Consider the following 15,362-nt stretch of genomic DNA (forward strand, 5'->3'; position numbering starts at 1 on the left):
GTGCTTCCCTTTCCCACCCCTCTTGTCTCCTACTGCCATTGTAATATATTCTGTGTGTTTGCTCTTATACCAGCCTTGATATTGTTTTTCAAAAATAATATGTATATAAATATATATTATATCTATATCCTGCACACAAACAAACAGATAGACAGGGGTGAAAACATAACCTCCTTCCACCTTAGGTGGCGGAGCTAACAAATACATTCCTGAGTTCCACCGAGCTCATCAAGCTATCGCTCCCCACCCTTTACTGGTCATCCTTCTTCCCACCTTCTTGAGAGGGGAAAGAATGAGACCTTCCACACCATTGGCATGTCAAGAAAAGAGGCAGATTCCCATGAGCTGTCACTCACACACTGGCAGCAAGTTAGTGTTAGTTGTCTATTTTATATCAACTTGCATCTGCTCTTGTTCCTCCTGCCTTCTCCTGTCACTGCCCTCCATAACTAGCACAGATCATGTGCATTCCTTAAGAAATCCTCACCTCCTCAACCTCCCAGAGTCCAAGCTGGTTGTCCACCTTCATCGATTTGTTCCCTTATTCTCCGGATTGTGGCATACACTGCCTGTGTCTATTATCTCATCCTCTTCGCTTCAGTCTTTCAAATGCACCGCCTATCATTACCACTTTCGCTCAACCATGCACATCCACAATCTCTTCCACAAATGCTGATTATTTCCAATTCTGTTCCCCTCTGGACGATTGATTGTTATCCCTTTCCTCCTTGTGTTCAAGGGTTGATCAAAAAGTTGGAATTTTGACCTCGAAGGAATTTCGATATCAGGTTGACATTTTACCTGCCTCTAATGTAACTTTTTGGTAGGTTGTACCAAATTTTATCATTTGCCTAACATTGTTGTTGTCGTTGTTGTTGTTGTTTTTTTGACAGGCATTTGTGTGAAGCACGGCAACAGAAAACCCGAAAATGGAGAAATGTGGGGGTGTGAGCTGTCATCATTAGTGTTTCCTCAGTTCTGGGAAGAAGTGTAAATCACTGGGTGCAAGGTCTGGCAAATAGGGCACGTGTTCGAGCAATTAAAATCTTACATCCTTGATGGCAGCCATTACAACTGAAGACGTGTGGGTGGGCGCGTTGTCTTGGTCAGGCAGCGCACCACGTCGCAACTTCCCTCATCTTGTCCTTGGTTGCTTGATGCAATTTCCCAATTAACTGTACATAATAGTTACCTGTGATGCTAACTCCTCTTTCCAGGTAATTAACAAGCACAGGACCTTCAGCATCCCAGAAAACGGATGCTCCGACTTTGCCCGCGGAGGTAGTGTGACATAATTTATTGGGAGGCAGAGATGATACCCACTCGACGATCATTCAAGAGGAGATCATCACTTTTCCAGCAGTTTCCCCAGAAACCGACGTCGTCGGTGGTCGCTCGGACCGTTGCGCATCTTCAGGTGAAGCTCTGTCATGCTTGAATTAGGCACACCACTTGACAACAGTGGAACAAGCTGGAGCAGAGTCCTTTAATGTCTGTCGCATGTTCGCATGCATTCCTGCGGAGTCGTACCCTCCTTCAAATTGAGGTATTGGATGACAGTTCACATCTCAGATCTCTCCATTTTCAGGTTTTCTGTTGACATGCTTCACACAAATGCCTGTCAAAAAAAACAAGAAAACAATGTTAGGCAAACGATAAAATTTGGTACACACTCCCAGAAAGAGTTTTATGCGAGGCAGGAAAAATTTCAACCTGATATCTAAATTCCTTCGAGGTCAAAATACGAACCTTTTGATCAACTCTCATACGTCCACTCCGGTCATACCCTTTGGTCGTCTTTAAACGCGTCGGCCTTTGCCATTTATCTCCTCCATGAGATGAGACCTTTGCATCAAAAAGTATCTCTTGTAAATATTTTGTTGTGGGTTTTCCTGGCCATTTTCATCTTTTGCCATTCAATTTGAGTGCACGATCGTTCGGTCTCATTTGAAGTTGAATGCCCTTCGATGTCGTCATTCAAATATCTAAATCGGTTGTTCAAATTCATTTTCTCAGCATTTCATTTCCTTCAAACTGCAGTCAATTTGAAAGTCTCAAGAACTGCATTGAATTTCACTCAAATCAGCAGGTGTTGCTATTTGGACATTCAAATTCATGCATGCGCATTGGAATTCACAATATGTGCTTTCAAATTCCGACCTAAAGTGCGTACATGTCATTTGCATGTGTAGACATATTATGACACGAACAAACATTATTTTAGAGAATATATATCTTCTGAGATCTGTGAAATATTGAGAAAGACATTACACATCTCTTTGTGTTTGTATGAGTAGGCTGGTTCTTCATTTTCAGATTCACAAATAGCAATGGCAGCCCGTGGTCACTATAGAAGGGTTTCCGATGTAGACAGGGATAGGCTCATTGATGCCTTCGAAAACAACATGCTGGACTATCTCGAATTGGCTGACAATCTAGGCATCACCAGAGCAACAGCAAGATCGATTGTCTCAATTTATCTGAGAACTGGTCGACGAGAAAGACTGCCAAAGGGAGGAGCACACAACGCGAAGATGGATAACGACATGCGGCAATGTCTGCAGCATCTCCTCGATGTCAATCCCCTTCTGACTTTGACTCAGATGAAGAAAAACTTGCAAGCCGCTCTGCCAAACAAGCCCCATGTATCTACGAGTACCATTGCCAGAAGCATTGATGGTATGCTTCTGACTCTCAAACTAACCGAAGACGTACCTGATGCACGAAATTCACCTCGCGTGCTTGACCAGCGCATGCAGTATGCACAATGGTTTCTCCAGCATGGTGTCGTTGCCCACTGCGTCTTCATTGACGAAACTGGATACAATGTTTGGACACGGCGTTCATTTGGAAGAGCCCCGCGTGGACTTCCGGCAAGACGCGTTGTCCACGGACAACGAGGACGTAACTGCAACATTACGTTTGCTGTATGCGCGGAGGTTGGCCTCGTCCATTACCAGATCGCCTTTGAGACGGTAACGAGACAAAGTTTTGAGGGCTTTCTTGCAAATACGGCCCGTGAATGTGCCAACGTGTTTCCCGCTGGCGAGCCTGTCTTCCTTATTTACGATAATGCAAGACCACACGTCCAGGCCCAACTCCCACCGGATGCCTACCCAAACATCCAACTGAAGTTGCTCCCTCCATACTCCCCATTCCTCAACTGCACGGAGATTGCTCATTCTGTGTTCAAGGCTTCAGTGAAGAGAGATCTTGCCCTCCCAGAATGGCAGCACCGAGTTGGAGATAGAGACGCAGCCCACCAAGCAGGATTGAACTTGCAGCAATGGAGATGTCAGCTTCTTCAAGAGGTAGCTCGGCAGAATTTTGATGCCATCACTCAAGAAAAGTGCGCCCGCTGGTTTAAGCACACCCAGACCTACATGCACAGCTGCCTAGCCCACCACGATATCGATGGATGAAACGTAAAGGGAAATGTTTTACTTCCATGCAGGACATTTCTAAACGATGCAAACGAAGCAACCTCTTATGAAATGAAGAATCAAAGTAATGACAATAATATACATGAATAAATACACATTGAATACATTTTCAATATGAAAGAAAAGAAAATGAATCTGAGTTTAGATGTTTGAGAAAGATAAGGAAATTGAATAAACAATGCGATGATGAAAGAAAGAAAATGAATGTGTGGATGTGTTTGAAAAAGATGAATTTTTTTTTTTTTAACCATGTGATTATGAAAGAAAGAAAAGAAACAACACAAAGATCTATACTGACCTACATGTACATGAAAAAACAAATAAGACAAGGCATATATGTATGATTCATCCCATGCTCTTCTGGCCAAACAAGCTGCATAAAGCAAGCATGAAAGGCTACCCAAGGTAAGCCTGTTGCTGTTTCAAACCATTCCCAGAGTTCCCCCACACCTCGAAAGACATTCACAAATAGTACATACATGAGAATCCCAATGCTACACACCCCTTCAGCTGTCGGATTGGAGCTGTTTAAGACATTAATTTGTTCAGGTTCCAGGACATGACTCATTGCGAGAGACAACGTGGGAAATTTAACACCCTCCAACTAATGCTCGCAGACGGATTAGTCTGTCATGTGCCTACAACACAGTTTGACACCTGATGTTGAATGGTGCAGTGTGTGATTCAACGTCCTGCCTGTGAAGCACCAATGCAACAGTTTATAGTCGGGCAGAGAATCAAATCCAGGTTGAACAGCTCTCGGGAAAGTGTGCCAAATTGCACCATCTTGTTAAACACGATAATGAGCAACGAGCTGGGATGCCTTTTCCCGGTGGCTGTACCCTCCAATGCAAGACGGGTCAAGTCTTTTACACTTTTCTTTGCTGCCCAGATTTGGCAGAGCTCAGAGCGCTGATCAGTCCCCGTTGACCAGCCCACTCCACTAACTCTCATGTTCCGCACAAATCCCTCACACGCACATTCAAATCATCACCCTCACAAACGCATGATATATCCACAACAAACCTTTTCTCCTCTTTGGGGAATGACCCCCAAACTCCTTCACTTTCTCCCCCTCCTATCCGGAAACATATAAACGAAGTCGGGGCCTACCACAATCTAAACTTTCCCAACGTGTAAAACTTGCCTCACGAGCTCGAAGGCCAAAGGGGGTTCCGTCCACATACACGAGGTGTGGTGCATGGCTCCATCTGGCCTGCACTGCTATTGGTGAACTATCAGATTACACACACACAAGGACCTGTGGCTGCAGCGTTTTGCTGAATACAAACTCAGACCCAAACAATGACGCAGCTACACAAATGCCAAATGCATTACCACCACCCTCATCAAATCCATCTCGTTCACCACGACCACTTGCACGCAACCAACCGCATCAAACCCAAAAACGTACATATTACCTTGATATCCTCCGATACAACACAGACGGCCTCATCAGCAAGACCATGTGACTTAAACACTTCATTCTCACAAACAACATTCACATAGCCCTTCTACCTCCAGACAACACACTCGAACTTCGAGCTTTCAAAATTAAAACCGGTAACAAAGAACACACAAACATCAAAAACATTTACATACCACCAGACACATCCCCCACTGTACTAACCAAATACTCACCTCAACTGCAGAACCTCTGCTTCCTCCCAAATACCATCATCCAAGGATGTGATGTACCATCGGTCGGGTTGTCGGCGACGAGCTTTGCTAGTGGGGAGGGTGACTGTAACACCTTGCCAGGACTGAAAATGCCACCTGACAAAGGGTGGATGAGCTCCCTTAAGGGAACCAACAGACATCCGCTATGGAGATGGTGTCTCCTAAAAAAGAGAAAAAAAAACACTCAATGTGGGTAAGAAAAGTTATTTTTCCACCTGGACTAGTTACCCCCTTCTGCACAGTGGTCCTGTGAAGAGGTTTTCTTATTTTAGATTTTGGTGAAGATTTTGCCAGTTTTTTTTTCTCTGTAGCCCGACACATTTAGTGGCTCTCAGCCTTGTTTACGGCAAATGTCAAAAAAAAAAAATCATCGGAGGGGACTTTGACGCCAAAGACATGCTTTGGTATACCAATCAAACACCAAAGGCCAAACCATTGTCTGTCTCTGTCTCTGTCTCTGTCTCTGTCTCTCTCACTCATCAATAGACATAACATTCTGTTCTTCATCACAACCATAATGCCTGGTGTTGGCTTCATGGCTCGGGTGGTGGGCTTGGGATCCCAGGATCCAAAGTTCAAATCCCACTCGGCTGTTGAATTAATGCCAGGTGGGGTTGATTCTGCCTGTCATCCTTCCGAGGTCGGCAAAATGAGTGCCAGCTTGGTGGTATCCTGTGTCGGAGTGGCGACCCGTCCAGGATTGTGCCCAATAACCACAGAGACTGCTTAGGCAGCAGCAACGCTCTGCACAGAGTATGGTCCCGATGGATGGATGGATGGATCACAACCATGCTGAGAACAGTATAATAACTCCCTACAGATCACCTATCTATAATCATTACCATAAACACAGCTCGAGACCTCAAAGCAAAAAAAAAAAATTCACCAATAACAAAAAAAAGCAATATAACATAATTTTTTAACATGATACCAAACAATAATTCCAACAACATCACGAGCATTGACATCCACATCAAACGGTTAAATATGATCATTACAACCGCAGCTACCGAATACATTCCAAAGGGAAATATTAAAAATTACAACCCCAACTACATGCCAGAAATCACACGCCTTTAACAGACAACGATATAACCTCAAACACAACATCCAATGCACCAGACATAGTTGAAAGGATTCAAACACTAATTACAGAACAGAAAGCAACAAAATGGCACATGGAAGAGCGCATACCTCCGCCCGTAATGCCTGATCCACGAGAGCATATCTGGCCCAATACATTTTTATCCCCCGCCGTGTAGCGGAAGGGGGATATTGTTGTCACCAGGGTCGTCCGTCCGTCCGGGCGTCAACATTTATAGCTGTGAGTGTGATAACTCATAAACTGTTTGCCATATCGATTTGAAATTTGGGTCACACATGTACTACCTGAAAAGGAAGAACCCTATTGATTTTGGGCGTGGTCAGATCCAAGATGGCCGACTAGGGCGGCCATCTTGAAAAAAATGTTTTTTGTAATAAATGGAAAACCGCTTATCTGATTTCAATTATTTTTGGTTCCTACGTTCCTCACCCCTGGGGAACTTTTTCGAGATGATGACCAAATGGTGTCTTGTTTCCAATTCACCTCCCTCATTATCTGGAATATGTATGACCTTTTTCATTCAATGGTGGGGGGGGGGGGGGTTCCCCATCTCTGATGGTATATTTGAAATATGCTGTAAATCGTTTTTGAGCCCTGTCTCTCAATGGTGAGGAATCACTTCAAAAATTAAATAATTCTCGTATCCAGATCCGGATTCGGATCTTCACCAAAGTCGAATCAATTCGGTGTGGTCACACACCCAACCTGTTCACCAAGTTTCATACAAATCCATCCACAACTTTTTGAGATATCGTGCTATATTGTTGCGGGGTCGGCCGCGAGCACGACCGCTAGATGGATGGAGCTGCAGAGTCGGCTCGACTGATCGCCCGGAATTCAGATCGTACCTTCTCGGGAAAGTACGGGTCACTTTTTGGACCGAAGTTCGCCAATAGACAGACCACATGGGGTAGGGTCGATTGCCAATTTCAATTTACCTAAATATCCACGTGGTCCAACCTACCAGGGAAATTCACCCTCGATGACTCCCGTACGGAACGAGCCGCTTAGCGTACTCGTTCCGTGTGCGATCCGAGCGGTTTTATCGCCGAGATCCGTCGGTCCCAAATATCCCATTACAACGGCAATGGCCTGGCTAATTTTCCAACACGCAGCAATGTTCAGTCAATGAAGGAATAGACACGAACAAGCTGAAACATCGAACAATTGGGGTATTTATTTATTTACAATGGGGAGGGGGGAGGGGGAGAGAATGATGCAATGATGCAAGAACATATTGAAAGGCCAAGGTGAAAACAACCTCTGTCCAACTTCGGTGGTGGAGGTGATGATAGGTTCTTAATTCGTCCTCTCCTGGTCCTCAACCAAAATCGAGTTGGCCTGTTTTTCTTACCAACCAAACTCATCCAGCAATTTTGGCATAATCTGTGCACAATGTTCATAATCCGTCACATCATGCATTTTATGATTAAACCATCACACCTTGCATCAGTTCAGCTGAGCCGATGCCCCCAACAGCTTTGGTTCACAGTCTCTCTTGGTCCTGGTCCTTCTCACTCCAGCGCTGGTCCCGTTCTACGTGTCTCCAAGCTGCTGTGTTTCACCGCACACCACGGCAAAGCTTATGAGCACCGCGCGATCCCTGGACCATTCGGTTTGGGCGTCCAGACCAAAGATGAGGTGAAGACCAAGATACTGATGCTCTGAGGATCAAGACTAAGATGAGAACAAGACACGAACTAGATATCTGCGATCACAAAGTGATGGTCAAGGTATCATCATGATGATACCTTAGCAATCGTCTACGACTTACCCATGGCCCATTATCCAGTGATGGCCACATTTTTTTTCAGACCACCATTTGACCTTGACCTTCAACATTTAGGGATCGAGTTTAAATTAAGAAAATTTGTCCCCATCTACAATCTATCCATAAAAATCAACTTCATGAAAGTTGGGGGGGGGGGGGAAATTATTCAAGTTATTATCAAAAAGGTGGGGGTTTTTTTTGTTAATTAAGTTACTCCAAAAAAAAGTAGGTCAAACACACTAATCAGGTGCACAATGTCAGTGCAGGTACACAATTCTGATGCAAGAACATGTTGAAAGGCCAAGCGATCTTTGAGATTCCACATTGGCAAAATTCAGCAATGACAAAAAGAATTCGTCATTTTTTTCAGACCAACATTGGACCTTGATCTTTAACACAGAGGGGTACGATGTAAATGAAGTGTAAATGCACCTTGGGCAAGGTTATGTATCAACTGAAATTTCGTTTCGATCAGACAAACCTTAGGTGAGTTATGGTGAAAAAAAATGTTGAAATGTTTATAATTGGTTCACGACCTTAAGAAATAGTTCAAGGTCAAAAACATATATCTCACACCCCGCAAACTTTTTATTCCCATTATTGATGCAAATTTTAAATCTGAAAGTCCCAGTCGGATCCATGATACAGCTCGGAATTTGCCAGAAAAAGGCGAAAAACCTTAATCCTGGTTTGGTACTCATCGGGGTATAAGACATTTACCTTTTAGCCCCAGAGGGGTATGATGTAAATTAAGCTTAAATGTGAATTGTTCTCGGCTTTCTAGTAAGGGTAGTATCGTTCCGATCGGACAAACATTAGTCGGGGTATGGTGAAAAATGTCTTTAATTGGGTCATGCATGACCTTAATTAGGTCAAGGTCAAAATCGTGTCAACCACACATTCTTTGTATCATTGTATTGCCATTATTGATGCAAAATTTCATTTTGAAAGTCCCAGCTGACTCTGAGATCCAGCTTGGAAATTGATATATAGTTTGGAAATTTGTTGTGTTGAGAGTGAAGGAATATTTATTTATTTATTCCAAATGGTGGGTTCGTACTCCGAGGGGTCTCGACCTATAAGAGCAATAAGCCTTCCCCTATGCCATAGAGGGAGGCATAACGCACCCAAGACAAAGAGGACTCAGAAGATGACCGGACTCTCGAGCAAGACCTGAATCTCTCTCAAAGTCCTCAATTCTCCTGACTTTCCTCCAAGACGACGATTCTCTCACATGTACCCCCCTAACATTGCATCTTCTCTTCCCCCCCCCCCCTTCTACGACCCCCTTCCCCTCCACTGATGTCATTGGAGGAGTCACAGGGGTCAGAGTTGCCCTTGTGTCGCCGGGTTGGTATATCAGAGCCCTGATCTCTGGTGCCATCTTGGGATTGGATCCCGGTTATGTTTGTTGGATACCGAGTTTTGACATGTTTTCAGGGCTTAATTGTGATTATTGATTTAAATCAAGCGTAAATGCATCATACTGTAGAGTCTAGGCTATCTAAAGAGGGCAATTTAGTTCCATTTGGACAACAATTAGTTGAGTTATGGTAAAAAAAAAAAAATTTTAAGCAAAAAATTATTTAAACAGGTCATTACCTTAAAAATTAGGTCAAAGTCAAAAAAGTACATAAACTCCGTATACTTTTTATTCCCATTATTGATGTAAAATTTCATTCCGTAAGTCGCAACTGGGTCCGAGATACAGCTCGGACATTGGCAGACAAAAAAGGAAGGAACCCCCCTAATGGTGCTTTAGTACTCATATGTGTCTAAGAAACTCTGAGGTGCCATGAAAACTTGGGGAGACCTTAAGAGTATAAGCCTCCCCCTATCCTTTAGCGGGAGTCTTAAAAAACACACATCCAATCCCATATCACCATAAACACAATCAACAACCTGGGCCCAAACAGTATCCTGGTCACTAAATCCCCACCCATTGACGACGCAGACAATTTACTTCCCTGGTCTGATAGTGTTCACCTTTCATGCCTCTGCTGTGGCTACCACCCACAGCTTTTACAGTAAAATATAGACTCAACAACACCTGCAATGTCTGCCAGGTCACCCCACACACAATAAAATACATTATGGAAGACTGTGCGGTCCTGGTTCCATGAAGGCAAGAGAACAACGTCTTGGATGCGAGGGATCTCTGCGTTGCTGCCGGGAGATCTATTGGCTACAGAACTTACCCTGGGCTCATCATCATCATCATCATCATCATCATCATCATCATCATCATCATCATCATCCAATTTGATATCATCATCATCATCATCATGCAATTTGATATCATCATGCAATTTGATATCATCATCATGCAATTTGATATCATCATCATCATCATCATCATACAATTTGATATCATCATCATGCAATTTGATATCATCATCATGCAATTTGATATCATGATTATCATGCAATTTGATATCATCATCATACAATTTGATATCATCATCATCATCATACAATTTGATATCATCATCATCATCATACAATTTGATATCATCATCATCATACAATTTCATATCATCAGCATCATACAATTTGATCTCATCATCATGATCATCATGCAATTTGATATCATCATCATCATACAATTTGATATCATCATCATCATACAATTTAATATCATCATCATACAATTTCATATCATCATCATCATCATACAATTTGATATCATCATCATCATACAATTTGACATCATCATCATCATCATATAATTTGATATCATCATCATCATCATGCAATTTGATATCATCATGCAATTTGATATCATCATCATCATACAATTTGATATCATAATGATGTATTGTCAATTGACAGACAAGTCGAAGCACTTGTGTTTGTCCCCTCTTCAAATGTCCTCTTTCCTCCACATGGTGAGTACAACTTTGACTGCTTTCTGTCATACCAACTGAGCAATATGTCTGATACTTATATTATGAAGTCGTCTTTGTATTGAATGCAGAAACTTGATGTTAGTACACCTGGCGAAGTGTACTGTTCGTGCCAACAAGGTGATTTTGTGATCGTCAAAATGTGTTATTTATCTATTTCTGTTTTGTTTTGTCGTTTCATTTTTGCAGAGACATCAGAAGAGGACAAAACGATTCCCTCCACCAAGGATGACGCGGGGTCGAGTGATCGAGAGGGCGATTCCATTCGGACCTCCGATGTTTCAAACAACAAAGACGGTTTGAATGTTCCTTCAGAGATCCGCATCGGTGTGCGTTCATACAAGTGCACAATTTGTGGAAAGTTATTCAGTCGGTCGTCATCTTGTCTGCGGCACATGAGAATCCACAGCGGTGAGCGTCCGTACAGGTGTTCCGTCTGTGGGAACGGTTTCATTCAGTCGTCACACTACCGCACTCACTTGAGGATTCATAACGGTGAGCGTCCGTACAGGTGTTCGACTTGTGGAAAAAGTTTCATTCAGTCGTCACACTATCGCACTCATTTGAGGGTTCATAACGGTGAGCGTCCGTACAGGTGTTCCACTTGTGGAAAAGCCTTTACTTTGTCGTCACACTATCGCACTCACTTGATGATTCATAATGACGAGCGTCCGTACAGGTGTTCCACTTGTGGAAAAGGTTTTATCCAGTCGGCAAACTATCGCACTCATTTGAGGGTTCATAATGGTGAGCGTCCGTACAGGTGTTCAATTTGTGTAAAAACCTTTACATGTTCGTCAAACTATCACACTCATTTGAGGGTTCATAATGGTGAGCGCCCTCATAAGTGCACTGTTTGTGGGAAAGGTTTTAATCAGGCTTCTGGCCTTCAGCGGCATACGAGAACACACAGCAACGAACGTCCATACAAGTGCACCGTGTGTGTTAAAGCGTTTTGTACATTATCATCCTGTAGAAGACATATAAAATCCCATTCCAGACTCGATAGTACTCAGGTCGTTGTAACAAAGAACATTTAAACCAGTGTTCCCCAACCTTTTGATCCCACGGGCCGCATTCACTACTCCCTCGGATGTTGTGAGCCAGAAAAAAAAATCGTAGAAAAAATTGAGAAATCGAAACAACGTTTGGGGATTTATTGGAGTGTTCTTTTTTTAATTAATAAATTTTATATGTATTCCATCGATCGATTGTTCACGCACTGTAATTCTGAACAAATTTCCGTTCGGGGTGTAATTAATTTTAAATACTGCCGCAAGATGCCGGAAGGTAAAATCAAATTGATTTGATTCCTCCCGGCGGTAAGCGGCACTGGTATTGTGTAAACCCCTTTAAAATTGCTACGTGGAAATGTGTTTTGATTTGAAAGTCCTCGCGGGCCGCAGTATAGGGCTGCGCGGCCCGCGGGCCACAGTTTGAGGACCAATGATTTAAACAATGAAAAGTGGAAGATTTGACATCTGATCAAAATGATTTGGGTGGCCTTGCATGGCAAGCTCGTTGGGTGAAACGTGTGAAACATTTTCCTACAGATGAGGTTTATGCAGGAGACAAAGACTTCCACCTCAGAGTTACTTTGACAAAGGAAGTCAGCTAAATAATGTCCACGCTGTGCTGTTCAATATTTTCCAATCTTGGAAGTTATTATCGTGCAGTTTATATCACTTGAAACTTCTTGAATCCATGTCAGGACTAAATCCCGATGGAAATCCATTTGTGCCGATGAATGAGGATGAAAATAAGATACTGCCCTACCGTTAGCAAATATAAAAGGAACAGAATTGTCAGTAAGTTGAATATATGGAATGAAGCACTGAATCGAAAGTGATCGAGTCCAGATCCACATTTATACTCCGGCAATGAAACCTGTACATGAGCTGTGGGAATGCTATTGGAAAGGCTGGTGTGAGTCGATTTCACAATTCTGGCCTGAATCGTTTAACACGGGAAACAATTATACTGTCTCACCCCGACGTTTGCAGCTCCGCTATCTCCCGACCCCGCGTATTCGCGGTTCATAAAATGTGACCTGTTTCTACATTTGTGGCCCTGTGCTTCATGTATTCGCAGTTTTTTCATGGGATTTTTTTTATTTTCCTTGATGAATCACGAAGCGCCGGGAACCTAACCCCCTTTTTCTAATTGAAACAATGCCCCGACATTCGCGGATTCGACATTCATGGAATTTTTCAGGAACTTATCCCCCATGAATGTCAGGGTCCGACAGTACTTGAGAGTTCATAGAACACTTTACCCCATGCAGTCTTGAGAGAAAAAAAAAAGAATGACATAGGAAGGATCTTTTGAGGATTCTTGCTTATTGCCTGTCTGAACACGATCTATATTTCCTACGAGCCATCATTTTGTCTGAATCTCAATATTCCCCAATGCTGAGAGAACGAGCGGAAAATTGTTTGGTCAAGATGACATAAAATGGCATAATATTTTGACCAAGTACTAAACTGCTAAACAGGAGGGTTTTGAAAGTAGCAAAATGGCGATTTGTGTTCTACACTGTTCAAGTGTATAATTCAATGGAAATAAATTAAAGATTTTAAAGGTTGTAGAAAAAAATATACACACATTTCAGAAGTTTACCACCATCGTTGTTTATGTCTTTTACACCACTTCATTGAACATGTTACATTAGTTCTTCATGCCTGTTGTTTGCATCCTTTTTGACATCCATAAAAACAGAAAGTTTCCTGTTTGGAATGATTTTCAATTTTCTTTGGCTGCCAAACAGGCAGACACAGATTAAAACTAGAAGAGCACTCTGTACAGAGCATACCTCCGCCACGTAATGCCTGATCCACGAGAACATATCTGGCCCAATACATTTTTGAAATATCATGCTCTACAGTGTTATGTCGTTTTTGGCCCTATCTTTCAATGGTGAAGAATCACTTAGAAGTTAAATAATTCTCGGATCCAGATCCGAATCTTTATCAAAATCGAATCAGTTTGTCCCTGTCACACTCCGAACCTGTCCACAAATTTTCATCTGGATTCGTCCACAACTTTTTGAGATATCCTGTAGACAAACAGACAGAAAGGGGTGAAAAAATAACCTCCTTCACCTTCGGTGGCAGAGGTAAAAAACACACGACCTCAAGTTAAAGTAAATAATTATCATTGTGTAAACTTGCCCAGTATGCACCGTCTAAAAGGTACATTTGCATATCAAAGACATTCATTAATCCCAATAAATCCAAATCTCCATTGATGTTCAACCTTGAATTAAAATGGTAACGCACCACATTCTGATTTGCTTGCGAAATGCAATGCAAAATTGGCTTAAAGCTGCATCTATTTCTTCCTCCCAAGTTTCAAATATTTGAGATGCAATTCGAGTTCCAATTCCGGGTGAATCCTGAAACGGCGTGACAAAACAAGAAAGTACAGCCAATTGAAAAACTGGAAAAACCTTATAATTATGGAGAAATTGTATCCATGAGAACTTCCTGTGCAGTTGTAAATGTATTCAAATTATCCTTGAATAAAATGCTTAAAAACTTATCCAAAGTAGATATCAAGTCCGATTTACAATGACCGTTCCTTCCGTTTTGCATTCCGTTGTTCTTTACAATCTATCACTGGAATTTGATGATTGGTCATTGTTTATTTATTTATTTATTACTTGATGATGAGAATCTGATTTTTGGATGACTGGTTCTAAGAATAAACAACTTGCATTATCAAGCTCTGATGTGAGTTTTTAGTTCTGTATTATCTTGTGCAACTACTCTGTCGTATAACATCACGACCAGGGTAAGGGGTATTCACTTCCTAATGGCACTCCACTCCGAAGCACCTGTCGGAGTGCTTCATGAGATGAAGGGCTGGAAAGAGGTGATAGCCGAAGAGAACAGATTTACAGACTATCTTCCACACAGGGCTGGAATTAGGGGTAGGTGACCACCCAGGGTGTCAGGCTTAGGGTGGGGGAGTGCCAGCTGCCAGGCTTGGCGTGCACCTGCCGCAAGCGGTATCAAGGAATAACGAAGAGGAGGCCATTCGGCCCATCATACCTGTGCTACACAAACTCCAGATTAAATAAATCTGTGAAGCTAACAACTTTGTGTTGAATGAAATATTTTAAAAAATGGATGGGAGTTTTAGGGATGGTTTTAAGGGTCAACAATATATATCACCGACCACATACTATCCCTTGACGACACCTCTTATAGAGATCAAATCAGCACAGATGTACACAATCACCCATCCATACTTAAGGTATCTGTAAGTCTTGCCAATATCCCTGTACGCCTCTATCTCCAGTGCTTATTGAGATAGCCTTATCGGTACCTATCTAATTCCAATTTGAAACTATCTATATTTTCTGCTGCCACTACCTTTCCAGTGAGACAATTGCATGCATCAACTATTCTCTGAGTTTATCATGGATTAAGATGGATGCCTTGCTTCGTTTCTGA

General features: G+C 42.4%; 1 protein-coding gene across 5 annotated transcripts in view; it reads left to right on the plus strand.

Annotated features, from left to right (window-relative positions):
• LOC147033373 (uncharacterized) overlaps positions 1-14,624 on the plus strand; it is a 52,388-nt gene extending 37,764 nt beyond the window's left edge. For 2 of the 5 annotated variants that reach the window (XM_085854487.1, XM_085854495.1), the window contains one exon: positions 2,317-3,659. In XM_085854487.1, coding sequence (XP_085710613.1) covers positions 2,317-3,422 — 1,106 coding nt within the window. In that variant the 3' untranslated portion in view covers positions 3,423-3,659. Of the gene's footprint in view, positions 1-739; positions 789-893; positions 3,660-11,094 lie in introns of those variants that run through there. The other 3 variants (XM_085854505.1, XM_085854521.1, XM_085854514.1) reach the window with 3 other exon arrangements.
• The last annotated feature ends 738 nt before the right edge of the window (positions 14,625-15,362 follow it).

This window comes from Eptatretus burgeri, chromosome 2 (assembly GCF_056783735.1).
Source record: "Eptatretus burgeri isolate ZD-2024b chromosome 2, Ebu_testis_v1, whole genome shotgun sequence".
Classification (NCBI taxonomy): domain Eukaryota; kingdom Metazoa; phylum Chordata; class Myxini; order Myxiniformes; family Myxinidae; genus Eptatretus; species Eptatretus burgeri.